General features: G+C 42.9%; 1 protein-coding gene across 1 annotated transcript in view; it reads right to left on the reverse strand.

Moving 5' to 3' along the window:
• Positions 1-27,313, reverse strand: part of LOC138763988 (uncharacterized) — a 326,058-nt gene that overhangs the window by 250,374 nt on the left and 48,371 nt on the right. The window contains exons 2-3 of the mRNA XM_069939114.1: positions 23,382-23,506; positions 8,852-8,899 (exon numbers count right to left, since the gene is read on the reverse strand). Of these exons, the coding sequence (XP_069795215.1) occupies positions 8,852-8,899; positions 23,382-23,506 (173 nt within the window). The remainder of the gene's footprint in view (positions 1-8,851; positions 8,900-23,381; positions 23,507-27,313) is intronic.

Consider the following 27,313-nt stretch of genomic DNA (forward strand, 5'->3'; position numbering starts at 1 on the left):
TGCCACTCTTCCTAGATCTCTGTTCAATTGCATTCTTTAATGCCCTCCCATTCACCATGTATGCCCTATTTTGATTAGTCCTACCAAAATGTAGCACAACACACTTGTCAGCATTAAACTCTATTTGCCAACTTAAAGCCCAAATCTCTCTGCAAGGTTTGAAAGTCTTCCTCACTGTCCACAATGCCACTCATCTTAATATCATCTGCCTACTTACTAATCCAATTTACCATCCTGTCATCTAGATCATTAATGTATATTACAAACAACAATGGACCCAGTACAGATCCTTGAGGGACACCATGAGTCACTGGCCTCCAACCCAGCAGTTATCCACCACCACTCTCTGGCATTTCCCATCCAGCCACTGTTGAATCCATTTTACTGCTTCTATTTTCATACCTAACAATTGAACCTTCCTCACTAACCTTTCATGTGGGACCTTGTCAAAGGCCTTATTGAAGTCCACAGATAACATCCACCACCTTACCTTCATCAATTTTACTGGTAACCTCTTCAAAAGATTCAATAAGATTTGTCAAACATGACCTTCCTCCCACAAATCCATATTGACCATTTCTAATCATAACATGTCTATCCAGATAATTATATATACCATCTCTAAGAACATTTTCCATTAGTTTGCCCACCACTGATGTCAAACTTACTCCTTAAACCCTTTCTATACAATGGAACAATGTGTGCAATCTGCCAATTCTCTGGCACCATTCCTGTCGCAAATGACATTTTAAATATTTCTGTCAGAGCCCCTGTTATTTCCACACTGATTTTGCTCAAAGTCCTGGGAAATATCCTGTGAGGACCCAGAGACTTGTCCACCTTTATATTTCTTAAAAGCTCTAGAATGTCATCCTCTTCAACCATCACAGTTTCCATAACTTCCCAATTCAATTCCTTTCCCATTTGGACCTGGCAACATGTTTCGCCCTTTTACACTCACCCCGCTTCACCTCTGATACTACCTCGCTTGGTGGATAAAAGACAGGTCTGAAATGACCCCCAATCCACCTTTATACAGGTAGGTGAGGTGTATTAAAGGCAGATTATTCCCAGATTGATGTATCAGTGTAAAAATGGTATCAGATCAGTTAATATTTACTGTTAAGTAATAAAACAGAATTGTAAAATATTACATGAAATTGCCTTGAGTCTGCCATAAAGCAGACAAAGATTCACCATTAGCATCTTTCAACAGTCAGAGAAAAAGAAGCAAAATAGAGTCACCAAGTTTCCAGCGATTCACCTCCAGCACTCCCACAGCATCAAACCATCGGCAACTTGAACTCCAGATCCAAACCTCTGTCTCAATGAGGAAGCCTTTAGCGCTCAGGGGCCCTCTGAAGCCTTCTTGACCTTGGCACTCCCTAGAATCCCTGTTCTGATGCCTGGCTCTCATGAGGCAGTCTTCAGCAGCTTGTGGGGGGGGGGGGGGGGGGAGGGGTTTCTCGCCTGCAAGTCGCCAATAGCTTGCTGCCTGTATGTGTCCTTGGGCCACAGAGCCCCTTGCTGGTCCACCACCATGGTCACTGTCCTTGGGGTCGTATTCTCTACTTCTCTTTCTCAGCAGGAGACGTTTTTCCCTGTTTCCTGTGCCCTGTGCAGGTCCACTGCTCCTTCAGGGTCTGCAATCTCTCGTGGCCACTACCAAACAACAGGTTCCATCATTTTGGTTCCAGACTCTGCGGTCACAGGATTTTTTAATACTATGGGAATTTTGGGTTATGCAGAAAAGTCGGCCTATTGGAGTTGACTCCACGGCCAGATCAGCCATCGTCTTATTTAATGGAGGAGCAGGCTCGACGGGCGAGATAGCGAACTCCTGCTCCAATTTCTTATGTTCTAATGTTCTCCTGTAGGTTCTAGTGCTGTTTTCCTTGTTAGGCCTGTGTGTGGCTCAGCCCGTCATGATAATCTCACCCTCTGATGCAACTTTAAAGTGAAGCTTATCGAGTTGCATGCTGATTGGCACTAACTCATTGCCTTAATGCTGACTACATTCCATCTGCCCATTAATGTTTCATACACAAGGTTGAAATTATTTTAAAAAATATGTCTTTGCAAGGTATCTCATGCCTTGTTCTTCACCCTATTTAAATCCTTTGAGGTTTCTAACTCTGGAATCTGGTAATGTTCAATGCTCCACCATTTTAGACCTGGCCTCTAAACATTGGAAGCCCTTCCTGAAACTTAGAACCATAGAACATTACAGCACAGAAACAGGTCCTTCAGCCCTTCTAGTTTGTGCCAAATTGTATCTCTGCCTGGTCCCACTCAGTCCTTCTCTATCTTTATTTTCCACCTTCAGCTCGTGATCTCTTAGTTGCTGTAAAATGCTCTTTAAAACCTGACTCTTTTCCTTAGCGTGCACCCATCAAACTGCTCCACTTACTTCTGCCATTGAAATTTACTTTTGCGCATCCAGAAAAAGAGAAATGTTGGAAGACACCATTCTGGCGAGCGGCTTGCGTGGAGAGCGAAGAGAGCTAGCTTCAGAACGGCGATGTTAAGTGGCTTCTCTCTCCACAGATGTGTCTTGACTGACCGAGTTCTTCCACCACTGTTGATTTCAGATTTCAGCATTTGTTATATGTCTGTATTGACTCTTTGTTATTCTTGCATTCAGGATGCAAGGTGATAAACATCAGAGCAAGGAGGCTCTAGTTGAGTAGAATAGGCTATTCAAGTCCATGGGGGAAATTTCACATTTTGTCATTGTGTAAAAATGGCTAATAGCAAAAAGACTCTTTTATTTCCTCAGTTGACTTTTATCCATCCAGTATTAAATTTATGCCACACAAATGCTTATCCCATTTCTGGTGATTGCAATTTTATTTTCCTTATCTCCTCTAAAAAAAAATCTATCAAAGAGAGATTTAATCTTCTGTTCCCCCTTTTCAATGTATATTACTGTTTCCTTATTATTCATGTTCTGAGCCTGCAGTGCAATGAAAGCCGTGAACATCGGGCCTTATTCATCAACAAGGAAGAACATTGGATCCCTTTTGAGGAAATATTTCATGAACTCATGTTCTGAGCAGAGTTTCTGATGGTCAATTTGAACATCTGTAGATACTCATTTTGAAAGAAGTCCCTGTGGAGATAATATCTTTCCCAAACTTTGAAGATTAGAGAATGGTACTCATAGATTGGAAGTCTGCAATTTAAGTAGGAAGGGAGAAGAGAAAGCAAATTCTATAGATTAATTAGCCTGACATCAGGGGTAGTGAAAATGCTGAAATGTATCATTGTGGAGCTTACAACAGGGCACATAAAAATAGGATGGGATTGAACAGCAATTTCTGAAAGCAAAATAACTTTGGACCAATGTGTTAAGTTTGTTTGGGCTTATAACTGGCAAAATGAATAAGGGGAATCAATCAATGTATGTGAAATAGTTTACGCAAAAATGCCAGTAAATCATGCGGCGTCCTTTATGTAGCAAAGATAAAGATATATAACCAAACAAAGCAACCCTTTATGAGAATAAAGCAGGCAGGCACCTGAATTAAATGGTGGTGGTGGGGGGGTGGGGGGGGGGAAATGGGCAGTGGGAGGAGCACAGGCCCACAGGCAAGAGGTCATTGGTGAATAGGAGTGAGAGGGCACAAGAGAAAAAAAGCTGAGGTGAGAGGGGGAGGGGTAGCTCTCTGAATGAGAAGGGAAGGGAGTGGGGAGCTGAAGGAAAGGAGACAGGGATAGGGAAGAGAGGGAGACAGGAGAGTGGCCCTAACTCAATGATAATGCCACCTGGTCGGAGAGTGCCCAGACAGAATATTGGGTGTTCCTCCTCCAATTGGTTCGGCAGAGAAAGAGGCCACAGAAGTCCATGTTGGCATGGGTGTGGGGCACTGAATTGAGATATTTGGCCTCAAACATTGTTGTGGAGAGAGCGAAGGTGCTCAGCGAAACCATCTTCCAGTCTGCATTCAGTGTCTCCGATGTAGAGGGCACAACGGGGGCACCCGATGCAGTAGATGACTCTCACGGATACACATGTGCTGCTTTACTTGGAAGGACTGTTTGGGGCCCCAAATGATGGTGAGGGAGGAGATGTGGGCACAAGTGTGTCACTTCCTGCAGTCACAGGAGTAGGCACCAAAGGGGGAATGAGTGGGAAGGTCAGAGTGGACGAGGGAATTATGGAAGGATGACAGAGATGGGGTGGAAGATGATGCATCCGGCGGTGGGATCATGTCAGTGACGGAAATTGTGGTGCATCATATCTTGGATGTGGAGGCTGGCAGGGTGGTACGTAAGGACAATGGGAATCATGTTCCTGTTTCGCCTATGGTCAAAGGGGGCTAGGCCAAATGTGTGGGAAAAGGAGGAGATGCGGTTAAGGGCTGAGTTGATGCTGGTAGAGGGGAAGCCACATTTTCTGAAGATAGAAGATACCTCAGAAGACCTAGAATGGAATACTTCAACCTGAGAGCAGATGTAATGGAGATGGTGGAATTAAGAGAAAGGAATAGAATCCTTACAGACTATTTGGCAATACATGTGATGTATTTGGACCTTCAGAAGACCATCATTAACATACAATGCAAAAGCTTATTAAACAAAATAAGAGAATGAATGATTTTGTGTAAAATATTTGATGTGGACCGAGGAATTGCTAAATGATTAGAAACGAAGAGAAGGAAGAAACTGGAATACTTTTGGTCGGGAGGTTATGATTCTGATATGTTGGACTGACTGATGAAGTGACACAATCACTGATTTAACTGAAGGGGACAAGTAAGGTGGCAAGGTTAGCACAGCAGTTAGCACGTTGCCAATACAGCAGCACACAGAGTCCAGTCCAGACCATCAGCTGACAGAGCTCCAGATCCCAACCTCAGACATGATCAGGATGCCTTCAGCACCATCGGCACCCTCTTGCATCCCACTTCCAATACCTGGCCTCTTCAGCCAGTCTTGAGCCAATCTCCAGCTGCCGCAGCCTGGAGTGAATTCCTTGACCGCCATCACCACCAGCCCACAGCCTTAGTGGGTGCCTCGCCTTGAGTCTCCAACAGCTGTACGTTTCTTCAACCGCAGAACCCCTCACTGGTCCTCCTCCATGGTCACTGCCCCGTGGGTTGTCGCCTCTGCTTCTCTTTCTTAAAAGTGGGGGGGGGGGGGGGTGGTCTCCCTGTTTTCTGTTGTTCTGCAACTGTTCTCTGCTTATCCAGACTATACAACCCATCGTGGCTGCTGCCAATCATAGGCACCGCCATCTTGGGCACAGACCCCACAGTCGTAGTATTTTTAAATAAAACCTTCTTTGGTTCCATTTGCAGACCGCTTAAAGCCTGTATGGGGGCAATGGCAGTCAGACTTGGCAGCTGAACCCCGTGAGAGCGCTGTGTCTCCACTCCCCGCAAGTCTACACCCGCAGCAGTTCTGCCATTACAGCAGCTCTGGCAATATCACCATTTTGGACTTGACCTCGCAACATCACCAGTCTCTTCCTCCTCTGCCCACTACAGAGGTTGCTCGACCAGCCATTTTTCCATCTCTGTTCCGCACACTGTTTACTGAAGTGACTGCCATTTCAGATTGCTTGTCCCAGTCTTAGGGCATTTGGTGGAATTCCAGGGTATTTTTATTCAGATTGGCAGCTTCTGACTTAGAATTGATTGGGGTTCAGTCCAATAAGAGTCAGTTCCATCAGGAAAAATCGAAAACGTGGTTTTCAAACTTTTTCTTTCCACTCAGATGCCACCTTAAGCAATCCCTATGCCATAGGAGCTCTGTGATTAGTAAAGGATTACTTAAGGTGGTATGTGAATGAAAATAAAAAGATTGAGAACCACTGTTTTAATTGTCCCAAATTGACTTGTTATGTGCACAGTTTCAGAACTCCAAAAGAAATGGGCCAATGCCAATTTTTCTCAAGCAAAATATTTCAGTAACAATTGGGCCTAGAGCAGTGATTCTCAACCTTCTCTTCCCACTCACATACCACCTTAAGCAATCCCTTACTAATCACAGAGGACTTATGGCATAGGGATTACTTAAAGTGGTATATGAGTGGAAAGAAAAAGTTTGAAAACCACTGCTCTAAAATATGGTGCAAAAATAACACATCAAATTAATAAAGCACTTTATGCACAGGGCTATGGCCACATCATTGGACTGCCCACATCAAGACAGCTGTGTACACTGCTTTGGAGTTGTTGGATCCGGTCTTGTTGTTCATTCACACAATATTTTCCTTCTTTTCCTCATAGTGGTGTCAGATATTCGTTTCATTGGTACTCACAATCCTATGGAGTTATCTCAAGTTGTCAGCTCCCTTTTGGTTCGAAGGTCCAAGCAACGGCAACATAGGAAGTCATTGAGGGTAGTCTTCCAGCTCGATGCCAATGCTCATATTGAAAGGAACACAAGTTGGTCCATGAGCTCCTGCTTTCCACTATTACTGTTGGCTTTAACTTGAAGTCCTATCATTGTCCTGCATTATCAATGGCTATTGCTATGGTAGTCACGGAGAGGCATAGCGCAAAGGCGGGCCGGTTGCACCACCACGTCTATCAGTCAACCATATGCCCTCATCCTACTCTGCTGCTATTTTATTCTCCTCACATCTTTTGCCGATGGTATTGCAGCACATCTGTAGCTCTCAGGCTGTTTAGTCCCTGAGCCTGCAACATCTTAAACATATTCTAAGGTTCCAATGGTCTGGGTACAGATCACTGGGACGAGGCAGTATAATAGCTCAGCGTGGACTAGATGAGCTTTCTAAACTTGGCACAATCTCAATCACAGCAGTGCCCATTCCAATGAGTGAAAGTCTCTCCTCCTGAGAATAAGGGTGACTTTAATATTTCTTAAACCTATTTAATGTTAACTACTAAAAATATAAAGCTATTTTAGCAATGTTTCTCAATGTTCATCGAAGTTAAAAAACACCTCTAACAGCCTATGAACTAAGGGACAGGACCTTGGCTGCTGTTACTGCCATTCTACAAGTGCAGTCTGGTGTCTGCACTGAGATATCCCCTGTGCTGCATAGACCATAAAAGATAAAAGCAGAATTAGGCCATTTGGTCTATCCTTCATTCTTCCTTTCAACCCCATTTTCCTACTTTCTCTACATAACCTTTGATACCCTGACTAATCAAGAACTTACCAACCTCTGCTTTAAATATACCCAATGACTTGATACCCCCCCCCCCCCCCGCCCCATATCGGTCTGTACCAATGAATTCCACAGATTCATAGCCCTCTGGCTGAAGAAATTTCTCCTCATCTCTGTTCTAGAGGATCTGCCTCATTATAATTTTACCTTGTTCCTTCTTGGCAGGAAGATTGTTTAATGCAGAACAGTCCATTCATTACCTTGCTCACCTTCACTTATCCACTACAACACAGAATAAAACCATTCAGCCCATTAGACCCATGCTGGCACCAAGTGGAGGATTTATCTCTCTCTTCCCCATTCCCCTCTTCTTATTTTTCCTTTAAGAACTGCAATTGATGATCACACACGGACCCATCCTTTTGATTTTCTTGCCGCTTGCCCACACATGGGGTAATTTACAGAAGACAATGAACTTGCCAGCACACCATTGGTTTGTGGCGAACGGCTTGAAAACATACACGGTCACAGGGAGGGCATTCAAACTCCGCACAGACAGGCAGGGATAGCCCCCAAGGTCAGGATGGAATCCAGGCCTCTCCAAACTGTATCAGCAGTTCTAAATGCTGTGCTGTTGAACATCAGGGCAAGTTGTGAAATATGCAAAGGGGAATTGTACTCCTTCCTTCACCATGCTTCTTGACAAAGTCTCTAATTCAGCGCAGAACGAAAATGACAATAGAATGCAATAAGGTGAATATATGTAGAACGCTGTGCAAATGGAGCAACAGTGGACGAGAACTGACAATCAGAAGTGATGTTATTAGATAAAATGAATAGTGATCGATTGAAAAGAACTGGAAGATGGGAGGAAATGGGAATAAATGGAGTCCTCATTACTGGCATTGGACCCTGCCAGCAAGTACTTAAAATAGCATGCATAGGGTGAAATCAAGCAGAATAAAACACATCCAATCACTTCTGTGACCAAATAGTCAATTGGAAATAACCTTGAATGTTGGATGTTAATACCATTATTATCAATTTTTTATTAATTTTTATGTAGCTATTGTACTTACACAAAGATAATGCTTCAGTATAACAATTAAGTTAACTTTAATGAATAATATAACATTCTGACATTCGTCGATCAATTTAAAACCTTTCTATTTTTCTGCTGTAAGCTGATTAGAAACTCGCAGGTTAAACTGCTCAAGGTATTTGTCAATTTACATGTCCACAGATGACAAAGAAAGTACAGGTTCTTAAAGGCAATTAAAATTCCAGCATTATATTGAATGAAATTTTAGAGACAATTACTCATTAGACAGGCTACGCATGATGAAGAATATTGACGTTTCTCTACAGATAAATATTATACATCTTATATTGTCGGAAAGGAATCACTCCAGCAGTTGAATGTATTCACAAGTAGATATGGCAGAGCAAAGCTCACTCTGGAGTGCACATTATTTAAATGTTAGACACAATGTCAATTTTAATGTAATGGCATCTCACAAATGCTGATATGGACTCAAAAGCCCATTACATCACTTTAATTGTAAGTGGTCCCAGAGGATCTTGAGATTTAGACACTTTTTAGTATTGGGTCTTAAGGATTATTGACAATATTTATTTCGGCTTTTACTACAATCATTTGTTTTCACCATAAATACGGTTGCATTGCACTAATAAATACATGTATTTACATTTAATATGACCACGCCTCCCACCCCTCAACATTTTTAGCATCCAGCACCTTACCTCAACCATGCACACTTTACACCTCGGACTCTTTTCACTCCAGTGGCTCTGCAGGACAAAATAAAACACTGTTAGACTGAGATCGTGGAAAAGGAAATCCATGCCAAGATAATATTAATCAGCGCCACTCTGGGCCAATGGTCCATAGTCCTGACATAAGCACCTGGAAAAGCAAAGAGTACCTGACGCGATTCTACTTCATTTGGTGTGCCCTGCACTTTATCTCTTAAATCTCATGGAGGTCGCTTCCCTTGGATTGGTGGCTCAGTGAGCATGGGAAGACAGATTTCAACCTCCATGAATGCAGGTCACTCAGCTGTTCAATAGGGTTCTAATATTCATTGGGTCCTTGATCCATATCATTTTAATACCCATTTCCTCCTAGCAGCTCCCCCAACCTTAAAAGATTCATGCTGGAGTTGAGTGCGAAACATAAATGTGCTGAGGAACTCATCATCCTGTTGAGTTTCCCTGGCACCTCTGTGTATTGTAAAGCTATTGGTTTAGGAGGAGGTAGATTAGGCAATTGAACCTGCTCCAGCAGTAGGTAAAATTGAGCTGATATAATTGTTCCCCCATGGTGAGACAACACTTGGAATTATAGAATCGTGGTACATTATAGCACAGTAAAGGGCCCTTTCGCCCTTCTGTCTGTGCTGAACTATTCTGTCTAGTCCCACTGCATCCAGTCCACATTTTCTCATACCCCCTCCCATCCATGTACCTCTCCAAATTTTTCTTAAACATTAAAATTGAGCCCGCTGGCAGCTCATACTATACTTCAACCACTCTTTGTGTGAAGATGTTTCCCCTCATATACCCCTTAAATTTTTCCCTTTTCACCTTTAACAAATCTCACCTAATGCCTACATGCATTTACTCTGTCTATACCCCTCATTATTTTAAATACCTCTATCAAATCTCCCATTATTCTTCTATGCTCCAAGGAATAAAGTCCTAATCTGTTTAATCTTTCCATGTAACTTAGTTCCTGAAATTCCGGCAATGTCCTCTTCAATCTCTTCCGCTCTCTTTCTATCTTACTGATATCTTTCCTGTAGTTAGGTGAACTAAACTGCACACAATACTCCAAATTTGGCCTCCTCAATGTCTTATACAAGTTTACATGTCATCCCAATTCCTCCACTCAATACTTTTGTTCATGAAGGCCAATATGCCAAAAGCTGTCTTCACAACCCCATCTACCTGTGATGCATCTTTCAGATAATTATGTATCTGTCTTCCCATATCTCTCTGTTCTATCTCACTTCCCAGTGCCCTACCATTTACTGGGTATGTCCTTTCCTGGTTTGTCCTTCCAAAATGCAACCCCTCACACTTGCCTATATTAAATTTCATCTGCCATTTTTCACCCCATTTTTCCAGCTGGTCCAGATCCCTCTTCAAAGTTTGAAAACCTTCCTCGCTGTCCACAACGCCTCCAATCTTTGTGTCATTTGCAAACCTGCTGATCCAATTTACCACATTATCATCCAGATCGTTGATATAGATGACAAACAACCATGGACACAGCACTGATCTCTAAGACACACCATTAGTCACAGGCCTTCAGTCTAAGAGGCAATTATCCACTACCACTCTCTGGCTTCTCCTGTAAAGTCAACGTCAAATCCAGTTTACAACCTCATCATGAACATCAAACAAGTTATCCTTCCTGACTAACCCCCCTCATGTGGGATCTTACTAAAGTGTCATTTAGTCATCTATCTACAGGAAGAATATAATTAAGCTGGAAAGATCACCAAGTTAAAAACCAGCCACGATCGTGTGAATGATGGAACAGGAAAGATAGGTCGAATGGCCAACTCCAGCTTTTTTTTAATGTTCTAATGTAAACTTATGTCTGCAGATGACAGTAACATGCCTTTGGATAACTGCAGAACAGAGAGAAGAGTTAAAGCTCCTCAGTGATGGCACTCTTCAAGCAGCAATCACTTCCAAATGCTTCTGTTTACTTTGTGTACTGCTACGCTGATATCAGTTATGGAGCTGACGTGATGTTGTAGTAAACTAATTTGCAACACTACATCTGGACTGTCCCCTGGTGCCAGTTCCAAATCATTTAACAATTTTTATTGGAGCACTCTATAAAATCATGGTTACAAACCATTATGAATTTGCATGCATGACCCACTTTGAAGACTGTCATCAAAGAGAAATGACCCAAGTTATGGATAAAGTCAAGAGCTGATCAATTTATAATGAAAATCGAGCAAATTAAACGTTCTCAACCATCTATTTAAGCCATGTGTTTGCATGTAGTTGCACTTTCAGAATGCAGAAAAAAATGTTGGAAAAACACAATTAAAGCTTCCTCCAAACCAAAGCAAAATCAAGCAACTGTCTGTCGACTGGTTTGTGATGTGAAGCGTTCAAAAGCACTCAATTATGTCCCTGGTTTTCAGCAAAAGACTATAAACTGCCTTTGAGCAGCTCACCCAGAGTGCTCAAGATTGGTGTTCAATTGGATTAAATCAGCTGGAATGGATGAAGTGAAGGCTTTGTGAGATGAGCAATAAGGATGCTGTAATGCAATTTCTTGGGTCAGCCAACCTTCTAAAGATAATAGCCTGCCCGTTACTTGTATTTGTAAACGTACTTCATTAGGATGACATCTCTCTTGGTTTTTAGGTCTCTTATCCAATCACCTCTCTGACTACAACTCTAAACAACCTGCTACCCTTTCTGATTGCATATCCAATCCCCAGCCCTCCAAATTTCCCAGCCCCCATCCCTTTGTCCATCACCCTATTTGATGACCCCTTGTGATCCTGGAGATCTTTTTTTAAAAACAATTTATTTAAGAACTTTTAAAAATCCACATACATATATACATAGTCAATAAAACTACAAGTACAAATGTGGTAGAAAAAAGCCCAAAAAACATTTAAATCCCTCCCTCCCCACCCCCCACCCATCAACCCTACCCTAAGTATAAAAGAAAAAATGAAAGAAAGAAAAGAAAAAGAAACTAGGAGAATGCAAAAAGAAATATAATTCTCAATACAAACAATGATGGAGTTAAAGGTCACCAAGGGGACGGGCTTTCATGAGCCCCTCATCGGCTCCATATTTTCAAGTAAAAATTGATATTTATTCTGTAAATTCTGTTATTTTCTCAAGTGGAATACAAGAATGCAATTCAGCATGCCACTCTCCATTCTTAAATCTGTAACTGATTTCCAAGTAATGGCTATGCATTGCCTAGAAGCAGCTAAAGCCAATCATAAAAATTCAATTTGATACTTAGTTAATCTTAATTTAAAACTAACCACGTTAATATTACCCAACAAAAATAGCATCGGAGTTTAACCATTAATATTTTCTCCAAAGGCTTTTTAACCTCTAACCAGAGAAGTTTTACTTTAGAACACTCCCAAGAAGAATGAAAAAAAAACAACCCAACCTCCTGATCACATCTAAAACATAAATCTGATAGTGCGAGATTCAATTTTTAAAATTCTTTTGAGGAATTAAATATAATTGATGTAGAAAATTATATTGAACCAGTCTATACCTAACGTTAATAAGTTTTGTCATATTTTCCTCATATAGTTGCAGCCAATCATTTTCATCTATTTCTCTATTTAAATCAACCTCCCATCTCAATCTTGATTTATGAATTCCTAAAGTTGGGAGAAACTTTTTGAAGCAATTTATGCATCTTTGAAATAAACTTATTGGTACTACCCTTATTTATCAATAATTCTAATTCATTCCGCCTAGGTAGTGTCAAATTATAGCCTAACATGTCAACCAAGAAACCTAACCCTAACCTGAAGGTAACAAAAAAGGTATTATTTGGGACCTTAAATTTTTACTTCATTCATTGAAAAGTAATAAATTTACCAACTTCAAATAAACCTCTACTTTCCATATCCCCATTTAACTCCAAGTCGTCAAAAATTGTTTATTCATAGAAAAAAGATGAAGTCTATTGTGATACAAAGGCATTTTTCAAGAAATCAAACCTTTTTCACCTCTGATCCTGGAAGATATGAACCTTTGGGTATTTTAGTGTCTGCCTGTGATTCCCCCAGCACAGCCTTTCTCCACATTTACCGAAGGTCTATAATGATTAGGCCTTCATGTACACCTGCAAACTTCAGACCTTTGTAATCAGGGGAATGTTACTGCAGGAAGTCAGTACAACTGCCCATCAGCCAGTGTGCAGAGGTGGTTTAATGCACCTTCTAAGGCAACGTAGATCTGCTTGACCATTCATATAATCACTCGCTAATAGATTCATATCACTAATTATTGCACAAAAATAGCAAATATTCACATCAAAATATTCGCATAAGTGGCATAGATAGAATCTTCTTCTCATTATAGTTTTCATTATGTTTTTATTTACAACACCATAGAACCCAATTATAGCAACTGAAACATGTGTTGCCCTATTTCATCCAGTTAACCTATAACCCCATATATTTTGAAGGGTGAGAGGAAACCTGAGTACCCGGGATAACCCCATGCAAGTCACCGAAAGAATGATCAAACTCCATACGTCGGCACTGGATTTGAACCCAGGACTCTGGCATTGTAATAGCATTGCACTAACCACTATGCTCTCTGTACCACTTCAAGACCAGTAGAGTATAGGTTTAAAGGGGAAGGAAGAAGCTTTAAAGAGGTAAGTTTTTACACAGAGAGTGATTGACACCTGGAAGTTGCTAATATAGGAGGCGATGGAATTTGATACAATCACTAAGTTTAACAGACATTTGGCCAGACACTTGAAAAGGCAAGGCATAGGTTGTCTGAAGAGGGCGTGCAAAATCAATGCAGACCCCTTCCACCCCACACACAGCATCTGTCAGCTGCTCCTGTTGGAGAAAAGATACAGGAATATCAGAACCAGCATTACCAGGCTGAGGAATAGCTTCTTCTCATGGGCAGTGAGAACGCTGAACGACCAAAGAAACTGCTCACACTAGCCATCAGACTAGAGGACACTGTCTTGTCAAGTTGTACTTGTTCAGTCAGATGACAATAAACTTGACTTGACTTGACATGGGAGCATATTCTCATAATTTGGGGCAAATGGAGTGAGTGTAGATGGGCAAAAAGGTCAGTTTGGATATAATGGATTGAAAGGCCTGTGCTGTAGGACACAATGACTCAAAAGCTGGCAAAACCCATGAAAGTAAATCAGTGCTTGTACCTCAAGTGAGATAAGGTTGTAACTTAGGCTAGTTCTCAACAATTATTTTAATGGAATTCAGAATAAATGAGATAATGTTGAAAATTAAGTTATTTAATCTTATTTGGATCTTTCTCCTCAAAAAACTTGATTTAAATCCAAGCGTTTCATTTCAAACGATTATTTTAGATAGTCGTAGATCACAGAATAGGCTCTTTGGCCCAACTTGTCTATGCTAACTACGTTGGCATTCTGGGCTCGCGCCACTTGCCTGCATTTCACCTGTATCTTTTTAAGGCCTCTGGCAGCTCAATCATGGATATGAATCACCTCTGAGTCAAAAGGTTCCCAGAATCTCCCCATCTGATCTTAAGCCTCTGCCATCTCTTTCAAGTATCATCTATTCTGGGGGAAAAAAACTGGGAGTATCACTTCATCCATGCCCCTCATGATTTTATAAACATCTATAAGGTCACCCCCCCCCCCCTCAGTCTACAGCACTCAAGGTATAAAGGATGAGAGGTGAGTTAAAAGACATCGACAAGGTCATGGGAGGCATAGATAGGGTAGACAGCTAGCACCTTTTTTTCCCCAGGATGGCAGTAACAAACACCAAAAGACATCTGTACAAAGTGAAGGGAGGAAGATTTAGGGGAGAAATCACAGGTAAATCTTTTACATAGAAAGTTGTAGGTGCCTGGAATATCTTGCCAGGGGTGATGGTGGAGGTTGGAACAATAGGGGCACTTAAGAGTCTTTTATCCAGGCATCTGGATGAAAGAAAAATAGAGGATTATGAGGTAGGGGAGGTTTAGTGATATAGAGGCTGGCACATGTAAGGTAAAACATCATGAGATGGGAATGTGTAAGGAGTTACCCTGTACAGGGCTGTAACAAGATGTGAATGCATCCTTGTACTTACAAGATAAGAGAGACATTGATGGATTGAGAGGCAGGAAGCTAGCAGGGAAAGGATAGCAACAGTTTTAGTCATTGGACAAGTAATGATATGATGATGTTCTAAGCACATATCCAAGGGTATAAAAAATCACCATTTTGCTGATAACGGCAGAATGCATTCTCCGACTAACCTGGTTGGTCGCAAGTGTTACAATCCGGTAATAAAGAACAAAGAACCCTGATTTCGACTCAGTCTGGTGTTTGTCTCACTCATTCATGAACAAAGCAGACCTAACACACAGCATCATGGGCCGAAGGGTCTGCACTGTGCTACAATGTTCTATGCTCTATCCAACCTTTACTTACAGCCCTGGAATCTCCTCTACGTCCCTTCTAATTTATGGATGTCCTTACTACTGCTGGATGAGCATGTAATGCTCCAAATATGTGGTCTCACCGATCCCTTAGACAGGAGGTCTTATCCTAGATGAAATATTTCACTTTAGAATGTTGTGGAACACATTAGGGCACTATTACCATTAAAACAAGACACTCCAGGCAGGGAAATGTTTAAACCCAATAACAATTGAATTGAATTATTGCCAAGTATACCAAAATACAGTGAAAATCTTTGCTTGCCAGGTAGGTCAATTCTCACTCAAGGACAGTATGTAGTGTAGGTGGGAATTTTATTGCAGAGGACTTAATGCATTTATGCTTAATTTTCCATTCCTCAATTGCCTGTAAAAGTGGTTTTACCCCAATTAACTTCCTCTCATGCTGTGAGAATATCCTTTTTCTCTTTGAGGCCCCAACCTACCTGTTCCCCATCATCCTGTTCTCCTCCCTTTCCTCTTCCTTCCTCCCTCCCCCCATCTTTCAATTAAGGCATTTGAGATGAAGGTCTCAGGCCCAAAATATGAGTTACCCTTTAACTTCCTATAGATGCTGTGTGACCTGCTGAGTTTATCCAGCCCATTTGTGTGTGGCAGTCGACCCCAGCATCCGCAGATTTTCTTGTTTAACTCGGCTCCCCTCATGATCATTTTGGCGGGAAATCTTACCTTTGGGAAATTGGCTATGGAGGGAGTGAGCCATTCACCTCAGTATAGCTGTTACATGATATCAAGAGACACACACCATTCATTTCCTCCATTGCTAGCATAAGCTGGGGCATTAGGGCACAATCTTTTGAGCTGAACATTCAACAGGAAATCTAGGACATCAGTCAGGATGAGCAATAAGGCATCAATTAAAGGATCTGCCCTGTGACATTGAGGTTTTGCACGCAGTGTCTGTCAGCCTCAATTTTTAGTACAGTCCTCATATTGCTTGCAACTTGGTTATGCAAATCACTTCAGCACTGCAGACTCTGTCATTGGGCACTTAAAGCTCAGCACTTGATTGGATCAGGTGATCATGTTGGGACATCTACACACAGGGGTTGGTTGTGTTCCCCACAAGACCCATTTGTTTCTCACCCTTCCAAGGTGACATTTTTAAGGCTGTAAGTCATACGTAGGAGCAGAAATAGGGTATTCAGCCATAGAACCATGGAACATTACAGCACAGAAAACAGACCCTTCAGCCCTTCTAGTCTGTGCCTAGCCCATCAGTCTTCCCCACCATTTAATCATGAGCTGATCCATTTATCCCACTCAGCCTCATTGCCCGGCCTTCTTCCCATAATCTTTGATGCCCTGGCTAATCAGGAACCAATCGATCTCTACGTCAAATGCACCCAAAGTCATGGCCTTTACCACTGCCTGTACCAACCAATTCCACAGATTCACTACCCTTGGGCTGAAGAAATTCCTCTGTGTCTCAGTTCTAAGCAGACACCCTTCAATCCTAAAGTTGTGCTCTTGTGTCCTAGATTCTCCCACCATTGGGAAACAGCCTTTCTGCATCTACTCTGCACAGCAATAATCTGAGAAGAGAATCGCAGAAGTTGTATGCGAGTAAGTGAATCTCCTTTAGGTATGGAGACCAAAACTGTACATCATGTTTCAGATGCTATCTAACCACAGCTCTTTTTTTGGGTAGAGTGGGACAATCTAATCCCCTTCCATTAAAGACTAGCAGTGTATTTGCCTTCCTAATTGCATGCTACACCTGATTTAAGATGATTGGCAAAATAACCTGAGGGAAGATAAGGTTTTTTTTATGTGGCCGATTGTTATGATCTGGAATGCACTGCTTAATGGGTAGTGGAAAGAACTTCGACAGACACAGTGAAATGGGAATTGGACACGTAATTGAATAGGAAATATTTTCAGGACTCTGGGGAAGCACAGTAGAAGTTGGACTAATTTGATAGGTCTTTTTCAGAGCCTGCACAGGCAGAGTGGACCGAATGCATGACCAAGAACATTTCTCATTCGCACAACCTTTATCAGCTCTGGGAAATGAACTTGTCACTTTAGTAGCAATTGCACTAAATTGGAGGGCAGTTTTGTCCTTGGCTCCAGACTGCCAGGAATTGGAAATGAAGAGTCCAGAATGAGGCTTCAGAAAAAATGTACCATTCATAGGACACCCGGGCAGTCTCGGAGCGGGGTCCTTCCAATGAAAAGACCCATTTTTTTTTTGCAATGCTTGACCACTTTTGCTGAGGGATTGCCATGAAATGTCCTGATTTTTTTGCACTTTCCCTATGTTTATTCCAAGGGAATTTTTAGCACCAGTCATTCAACAGGAAGCACAAATTCAACGAGTGACCTTGAATGTAGCATAGTTGGCAAAGAAAACATGCCCTACATTAAACATTAAGCTGATTGATTTGTTAAAGCAAATTGTCTGTCAGCCTCTTCAGCTGTAACTTTGTCAGTACTGTGTAGCCATCGGGCTCCTGAATGAGCCCCAAAACATGCTCTCATGCTGCCCTTAGAACATAGAACACTACAGCACAGTACAGACCCTTCAGCCTCTGATGTTGTGCTGGCCTATGTAAACCTACTGCACAATTGGGTGTCATTGGGCGGGACGGACTCATAAGCCGAAAGGACCTGTTACTGTGGTGTATGTCTAAAAAAAAATCAAACTACTCCTTCCCTGCCTCACACCCTTAACACCTCCATTTTTCCTTTGTGCTCATCGATCTTTTATTTTTCATTGTACTCTGCTTTATTCTTTTACTTTCTATGGCTGAATGAATGTAAGAATTGACCTGTTAGATTGCTTTTGGAAGAAACCCTGCCACAGATATAATGTGACAAATAAACTTAAACCATTCAGATATGCAACTTGCTTTTTTCAATTCAAAATTTGTAATTCTCAGCTATTTCAAATAGCGGCACATTACTACAGAATGTGTGCAACATTTAGTCCCTGAAATTGCCCCTTGTGTGCAGGGTAGAATTGGGGGGGGGGGGGGGGAAGGTTGCAAAAGTCGATAAGCATGTGGGAGAATTTTTAAAAATGAAATTAAAGTAGGATTAGTGAAAATGGGTGTTGATGGTCAGCAAGACTCAGTGGGCTGAATGGCCAGCTTCTATTCTGTATCTCTCCGTGACTCTACGAATGAAGCTTCTTTGCTTTGCTGCAGGGCTTCCAGATGAGAAAACAGAAAATTGATCTCTGAGCCAATCTCCATTAATAAATTAGCCTTGTTGTCTTCTCTTGCAATATTCTTCGTCTCCACCTTTCCACATTGGTTTCAATTTGGAGATACAGTATGTTTCGGTGGATAAGGTAACCTTCAGATACGATGAGACCCAATTTCACTCTGAATTTCATGGCTTTACCAAACCATCTGTGGTGAAGTTTAGGTCAGTGAACACCAAACAAGTGATACAGTGATATACCAATACAATGAATTAACCATGCGTGTGTTGACTGATCTGGCGTTGTGTTGACTGAGCTGATGGGCGTAGCTGGTAGGTGGGTGAAGCACCGTCACAAAGCGATTCATGGTTCAGTCTGTTGCTAGCTTCTGTCTTGACCAATTTAAAATAATTTTTATCAAATTGTTATCAAAATTTTAAGATAAAAGTGCAATGGTTTGTATGGAGGGACACTGATGACATTATGGAACCAATCAAGTGGTACCTTAAGTAGAATTTTAAGATCACTGTTTTTGCAACTGGACTATAAGGCGGTCCCTTTGTTTAGGGTGTTTCTTTGGTGCTTCAAGTGTCGTCTTATCCGCCGAAATATACGGTAATTGTTTGCCACATATAATGCTTCCATTTTCTCCACACATACCATGGAGTATTCATCCGCACAGCCATTCACTCCTCAGCTAACCGCTATCCTGTCTGCACTTTGGCTGTCATTCCCATCTCATTTCCCCTCCCACACTATTGCGGAGGCACTGAAGACATCCCTGCCTGCATCCCGACTTTCTTCTGCTGAGTTCTGCAGGTCATCCTGTCTCGCTCAGAGATCTGCCTGCTGCACATTTCTTTATTTCAATTATCCTTACTGCTGGTTGTGGAGCATTTAGAGGTGGTGCAAGAGCCGAACAAATTGAATTGCCTCAGGTAACCTGAGGAGACAATGCTCTTCAGAACATGTATCGACCTCTTTCTTACATTCCTATGAACGACAGCTGCATGCCGACAAACATGACCCGTCAGGTGCTGTAGGGCGGCAAGGTTGGCATAGTGGTTAGTGCGATGCCGTTCCAACGCCAGTGATCAGGAAAGGACGGGGTTTGAATCCCGCGCTATCTGTGAGGAGTTTAAACGTCCTCCCAGTTTCTGCATGGGTTTTCCCTGGGGGCTCTGGTTTCCTCCAATAGGGGGTGTAAGTTAATGGATGTAAATTGGGTGTCACGGACTCGTGGGCCGAAATGGCCTGTTACCTTGCTGTATGTCTAAAAAAAATTATCGCGCATGCGCACATGTACATTTACATATTAACTCAACAAAGACAAGGTTGGCTCTGCTAAATAGTGTTAAATCAGGCCTCGCTGCTATGGTTAACTGCTAGAATATCAGTCTTTGATGTGAAAGGAATGAAACAAAAAAAATAAAAGTAAAATTAAAACCTGCAGATGCTGGAAATCTGAAATAAAAGTAGAAATTACTGGAAACACTCAACAGGTCAGATAGCATCCGTGGAAAGATAATCCAAAGTTAATGTCTCGGAATGGATGTAGGGTCTTTGACTTGATACATGAACCATTCACTTTTCCCAGATTCAATCTGATCGGCTGAGTATTTCCTGCATTCTCTGTTTTTTGTTTTATCTTAAAAGTAAATATTAAATCTGGCACCAGGACAGGAGAATTGAAGCAGGATTAAAACTTTTCAGCCCCGCTATAAAATATCATGACTATGGTTTACAATTTAAGTGAAAGATGACAGTGAAATCTGGTAAAGATTAATGTCAATTTTCAGGTCATGGAACATAGAACAAACATTACAACATAGTACAGGCCCTTCAGCCCACCATGTTGTGCTGACCTTGGCAAACTTAGTCCACAGCAATTTAATCCTTCCCCACCTCGTACCATTACTCTCTATTCTTGTATCCATTTGGCTGAGTCTTTTGAAGATCCCTATTGGACCACGACCCCTGGCAATGCATTCCAGATACCCACCACTGTGTAAAAATAACCTACCCCTGACATCTCCCTTAAACTTTTCTCCACTCACAAACAGATATCCTCCAGTATTTGCTATTATTGCCCTGGGAAAAAAAGGTGCCCACCCCCCCACTCCGGCACCTTCCCCTGTGGCCGCAGGAGGTGAAACACTTGCGCCTGCACCTCCTCCCCCACCTCAGGTCTTTCTCGTGAAGAAACACTTCATTTCTACATCCAGAGGACTTATCGACTGCATCCGGTGCTCCCTTTGTGGCATTCCCTACATCGGAGAGACTGGGCGCAGATTGGGAGATTGCTTCGCTCAGCACCTTTGGTCTGTCCGCACCAGTGACAGAAACCTCCCAGCAGCCAACCATTTCAGTTCTGTGTCATGCTCCCTCACTCAGACGTTTGTCCATGGCCTATGCACTGTCCCACCAAGACCACCCGCAATTTGGAGGAGCAACAGTAGATTTTCCCGTCCGGGCACTCTCCAGCCAGATGGCACTAACATTGACTTTTCCACCTTCTGCAACCTGCTCTCCTCTTTCCCTCTCCCCCTTCCCTTCCCCTTTCAGTTCTCTTCCCTCCTTTCTCCCTCCATTCTCCAGCCTTCCCTCCTCTCTTTGATCTCTGCTGTCCCCTCCCTCCCTTCTCCACCTATCACCCCCCCTCACTCTATTGTTCGACGCCTGCTGACGTTTTCCCATACCTTAATGAAGGGCTCGAGCCCGAAACGTCAGTTATGCATTTTCCCCTTTGCTGCACAAAGGACGCGGTTCGACCTGCTGAGTTTTTACCGCATTTGTGTTTTTACTTCAACCACGGTGTCCGCAGATTTTCGTGTTTTACTCCTGGAAGATCTGAGTGATGAATGAAGATTAAAATGTCTTTGGTTCTTTGGAACGGAGGAGGCTGAGGGGAGATACAACTGAGATGATGGGTCTTGATATAGTTAATAGGGAGGATTTCTGTCCTTTATCAGAGAGGTGAAAAACCAAAGGAAAAAGACCAGAGGGCAAATGGGAACAGATTTTTTTCATGCAGAAGTTGATGCAGTATGGAACTCACTGGCTGAAAGGTGAAAAAAACCAGAAACCTTCATTACACTCAAACATACTGAGAAACATCCTCTGACAGTTATCTGCCAGTGCACAGACCCTAGTGTCTGAGGGTGGGGATGTGGGGGGAGGAGGAGGGGCAAATAAAGCAGGCACTGACATGATCATGTGATATATTTTCTCTGATTCGAGTCCATTAGGGATTGAGGCTTCCTCGTTACAACTGCATCCTGAAAATTAATAAAAATTTGTAAAAGGCATTTCTGTTGTCCTCAAACATTATTTGCATTTGGAAAGGACTTTTAACGCTATGCCTTAAATGCACCACAGGGGCCAAAATCAAACAAATCTTGGCTTTCTGAGGAAAACTAGCAGGCATTCGGACATGTTCAACAAACTGACCCAAAGAACTGGAAGGTAGAAAACACCTCAAATAGTGGTTGAGGGGAAGTAAAACGTGCAAGTCTGCAGATGCAGTGATTGAAGTAAAAATACAATGCAAAAAATTAGACATACAGGGCAGCAACAGGCCATTTCGGCCCTCGACTCCGTGATGCCCTACCTACACTCTTTTAACCTATACCCCCGGTAGGTTTTGAATGGTGAGAGGAAACTAGAGCCCCCGGAGAAAACCCACTCAGGCACGGGGAAAACGTACAAACTCCTTACAGCCAGCACGGAATTCGAACCCCAGTCTGGTCCCGATCGCTGCCACTGTGAAGGCATTGCTCTAACTGCCATGCCAACCGTGCTGCCCTCAAACAATATATAGTAAAGATAATGATATGTAAGTAATGTTTTGGGCTTGAGCCCTTCATCAAAGTATGAGAAAAATGTAGACAGGCACCCGAACAAAGTAGTGGTGATGGGCAAGGTACAGGGGAAGGAGCACAGGCCCACAGGCAGGAGGCAATAGGTGAATCAGGGAGAGAAGGCACAACAGAAAACAAAAAGGGGGGATGGATCTGTGAATGGAGAGGGAATGGATCTGTGGATGGAGAGGGGATGGATCTGTGAATGGAGAGGGGATAGATCTGTGGATGGAGAGGGGATGGATCTGTGAATGGAGAGGGGATGGATCTGTGGATGGAGAGGGGATGGATCTGTGGATGGAGAGGGGATGGATCTGTGAATGGAGAGGGGATGGATCTGTGGATGGAAAGGGGATGGATCTGTGGATGGAGAGGGGATGGAGAGGAAAGGGATGGAGAGCTGGAGGAAAGGGCACAGAGTGAGAGGTAAGAAAGGGAAAACAGGGAGAAACCAGAAACCAGAGAAGTTGGTGTTAATGCTATCCATATGGAGAGCCCAGAGGGGATATTAGGTGTTGCTCCTTCAATTTGGATTGGTAGCACATGAGGCCATGTGCAGACATACCTTGGGGCACAGGTTTGGAATGGTTGGCTGCTAGGAGATCCCTGTCATTGACGCGGACGGAGCAAAGGTGCTTAGCGAGGCAATTGATAAGGGGTGAGATTACAAAATTTAGAGGTTGGCCGCTGAATTGCCAACTGTCCAGAATTAATAATCTGGGAATTTAAACATAGAAATGACTTACAAAAAAAAAATCAATTAAAGTCACTGAAAAGGATTGCATGTGGTTAGAAAGTGAGATTTGCAGTTCAAAGTACAAAATCCACTGCTTTGTAAAAACCCAAAGTACTAGTGGGATGATCCTGTAAAGCCATTTACTGAATGCTGCAAATGCTAATTAGCTAGAGGGAAAAGGGCTTCCAGTTTTCAAACCGTCCTGTCCTCGCAGGGAGGATGGTTGTTTTGTTTCCCATTTGGAATTTCAATGCATATTCATGGCCTGGTTTCCTCAAATGAATTGATTGCTTGTTGTAGGCATCCATGGCTTTTTGTTACCTTTTGTATCCAGGTCAGCAAGCATTTGTGATGTGCAACTAAACTCTTGCAGTCACAGAACTGCAGTAGTAAATCTCGGTCTGTCATCTCTGGTTCACGACAGATGAAGCACTCGAGGGAGTCATCTGAAATTTAAAAATAGATTTATGTAAAGGTTACAATGAACAAGCTTTATAGATAAGTTGGAAACAAACTAGCTTAATTATTGGGTATTTACTTCTTCAAAAGAATAGGGATGCTGTAATATAAATATGCCTGAGATCTGTTAACAAAGGACAGATGCCATTGAATGATAATTGTATGTATATGGAGTGATGTTATATAGATATATTGCATGTCTATTTGGATGCTCATTATGAATACATCTTCATGAACTCAAAACAGTGGCTTACCCTAGTGTATTTAAGGTAGAGATCGATAGCTATCTGAATAGTCGGGGTATCAAAGGCTACGTGGAGAAGACACAGGAGAGAGGCTGAACGGGAGAATGGATCAGCTCATGATGGAATGGCAGAGCAGACTCAATTGTCCGAATGGCCTTCTGCTGCTCCAATATCTTATTGCGTTACATATAACAGCAACATTCATTTTGATGTCGTAATGTACCTGAAGTTATAAGAAAGGTTTAACCATCTGCACTCCCCACCACCCAGGCCACACCCTCTTCACTCTGCTACCATCAGGGAAAAAGGTACAGGAGCCTAAGGACTCAGCGGCCTAAGGACGGCTTCTTCCCCGCTGCCATCGGAAACCTGAATAATCATGAACCAAAGACTTTTCGTCCACCACTATTGTAGTTATTGTAATTTTGTTTTTTTTTATTTTTTATTGTCATGTTGTAAGATGGTTATAATATAAATGTTTGCTCTATAACGTTGCTGCAAGACACCACATTTCATGACTTGTTCAAGGCAATAAATCTTGATTCTGATTCTGAATTCAGTAACAGTGAGCAAGCGAGCGCTCCTGGAATGGGAAAGTAGCGCAGACGAGAGATTTCTCTCCTAACGAGTTATGCCCATGGGAGAGATATTCTTATCAGGTGCACAAAGGTCCAGACACAATCAAAATCAGTGAGGTCTTTAACCAGAGGGAAAAAGATCAGCTTGTCCAAATTCAAAAGTGATTTCTATGGATTTCATACAGCCCTTCTACAACAAAGGGGAAGTGTGAATAAAAACCAATCTGCTGAAGGAACTGCAGTTCGTAGAATTCAGGCTCAGGCCCGAAACATCAACTTCCTTTGAATGTGGGTGACCTGCTGTGTTTCTGCAGCACATTTGTGTATGGCCCTTGACCCCAGCATCTGCAGACTTTCTTGTTTACCTGCAAGAGAAATTCATTGGGTAGAGAAGCATCAATAAGAGTGGGGAGAGGGGGTGGGGGTGGGGGGGGGAAGGGGAAGGAGAAGAAATTAATCTATAAGACACAGGAGTGGAATTGGGCCATTCAGCCCATCTTCACCATTCCATCATGACTGATTTACTATCTCTTTCAACCTCATTCTCCAGTCTTCTTCCCATAACCCTTGATTCCCTTGGTTCCTGAACCTATCTACCACCGTCTTAAATATATCCAATGACTCAGCCTCCACAACAGTCTGTGGCAATGAATTTGGTTGTTCACAACCCTCCAGTGAAGACCTTCTTCCTCATCTCTGCTCTAAAGGGACAATTTTGTGTTCTGAGGCTGTGCCCCCCTGACCCCAGACTCCCCCACCATCTGAAGCATTTTCTCCACATCCACTCTATCCAGGCCTCTTGGCATTCAATAGATTTCAATGAGATTCCCCCTTCATTCTTTCTCAACTCCAGTCCTAGAGCCGTCAAACCCTTCCCTTTTGATAACCCTTTCATTCCAGGGATCATTCTCGTAAATCTCCTTGTTAACATTTTGGGTCAAGACTCTTGATCAAGACATCATGGAGAGGGAAAATAGTGGGTGCAAGAAGGAAAGGGTGGGAGGGGTGAGAGAGGGGGTAGCAGCAGAGGATGTTGATCAGGCCTGATTGTTCTAGTTCACTTCTTTCAGAACTTTCCCCTTCTTTTATCTCCTTGCTTCCTGCCATCCATACACCCAGATATTCCTTTACTATTTTCAATTTATTACTCTGTATTTGGTCCTCATAATGGATCTCCTCTGCCCAGGCGAGTTCAAACTCGAATTTAAGGTGCACCTCCATTCAGTTAACTAGGATGACCACAAATTCTAGTTCACCGGCTCACTCGCAGTCTGCCCCAATGTGCCTTTGTCCACCAGTGTGGATGGTGAGAAGCAGCCACACCCTTCTGACTGGGCACAATACCATCATTCAAACTCAACAGAGGGCTCACAATTTCTGATCATCTGCATGCCCAGCATTTTTACCAGAGATACAACATTCATTCAGCTTTCCTTTGTAGCATAACGTACTCAATTAGTCTGGAGATAACCTTCCTTCAGACCATCCGTTATTCTCTCATAATGCTGCCTCCCATTTTCTTCTATTGTTCCTTCACTTTTTAGATCTGTTTTGGGGTCTACCATCCTGTCCTCATAGAACATTACAGCGCAGTACAGGCCTTTCGGCCCATGATGTTGTGCTGACTTTCTCACAACAATCTAAACATTCTCTACCAACTGGGCCAAGTATGACTCTGTCAAAAGTCCATGTAATATTCCAAAATTGGTCTCACCAGCATCCTGCAAAGGTGCTTCAGAATTTCCTCTCTCCAATATTCTTGTAATAAAGGTGAATTTTTCTTTATCTGATGCAAGGTCACTTCTGGAAGCATGCTCAGTTTCCCTTATTTCTGCTCCCTGTGGGGAATTGTTCCAGCTCCAAAGCTGCCAAACCTATCCTGAAGGAGCATGCGCAGGTAAGGTTGAAGGAAGAGGCTCAGGTCACGTTTAACTTTGATCAGCTAATTTGAAGCATCCTCCAGGAATTGTCAGCCCTGCTCCAAATATTCCAGGTGATCCAGTCCATAAGCTGATTGGCGTCCTATCACCAAACCCTCACTCCCCCATTGCCCCCTCCATCTGGAATCTGCCACCTCCACCTTGTCCCCCACTTGGTGTGCCACCTCCACCTTGTCCCACATTTGGTGTGCCACCTCCACCTTGTCCCTCACTTGGTGTGCCACCTCCACCTTGTCCCCCATTTGGTGTGCCACCTCCACCTTGTCCCCCACTTGGTGTGCCACCTCCACCTTGTCCCCCATTTGGTGTGCCACCTCCACCTTGTCCCTCACTTGGTGTGCCACCTCCACCTTGTCCCCCATTTGGTGTGCCACCTCCACCTTGTCCCCCACGGTGTGCCACCTCCACCTTGTCCCCCATTTGGTGTGCCTCCTCCACCTTGTCCCCCACTTGGTGTGCCACCTCCACCTTGTCCCCCATTTGGTGTGCCACCTCCACCTTGTCCCTCACTTGGTGTGCCACCTCCACCTTGTCCCCCATTTGGTGTGCCACCTCCACCTTGTCCCCCACTTGGTGTGCCACCTCCACCTTGTCCCCCATTTGGTGTGCCACCTCCACCTTGTCCCTCACTTGGTGTGCCAATTTTGTTGCCCCACTTAGAGTCAGATGCATACACCTCAGAAATGGGGTGGTACAGGTGGCATCAGCGGTTAGCGCAACACGATTATAGCACCAGCGACCTGGATTCAAAACCGGCACTGTCTGTAAGGAGTTTGCACATTCTCCAAGTGTCTGCATGCATTTCTTCCGGGTGCTCTGGTTTCATCCCATCCTTCAAAACGTATGGGGTTGTAGAAAATTGAATGTAATTTGGCGGCACAGGCTCAAAGGCCAAAAAGGACTACTGCTATGCTGAATGTCTAAATTAAAGTAAAAATAATCCATTCAGCCCATCGAGTCTGCCTTGCCCCACTGCCCGGCCTTCTCCCTATAACCTTTGATGCCCTGGCTGATCAAGAACCTTTCAATCT

The sequence above is a fragment of the Narcine bancroftii genome, chromosome 5 (genome assembly GCF_036971445.1).
Source record: "Narcine bancroftii isolate sNarBan1 chromosome 5, sNarBan1.hap1, whole genome shotgun sequence".
Taxonomy (NCBI): domain Eukaryota; kingdom Metazoa; phylum Chordata; class Chondrichthyes; order Torpediniformes; family Narcinidae; genus Narcine; species Narcine bancroftii.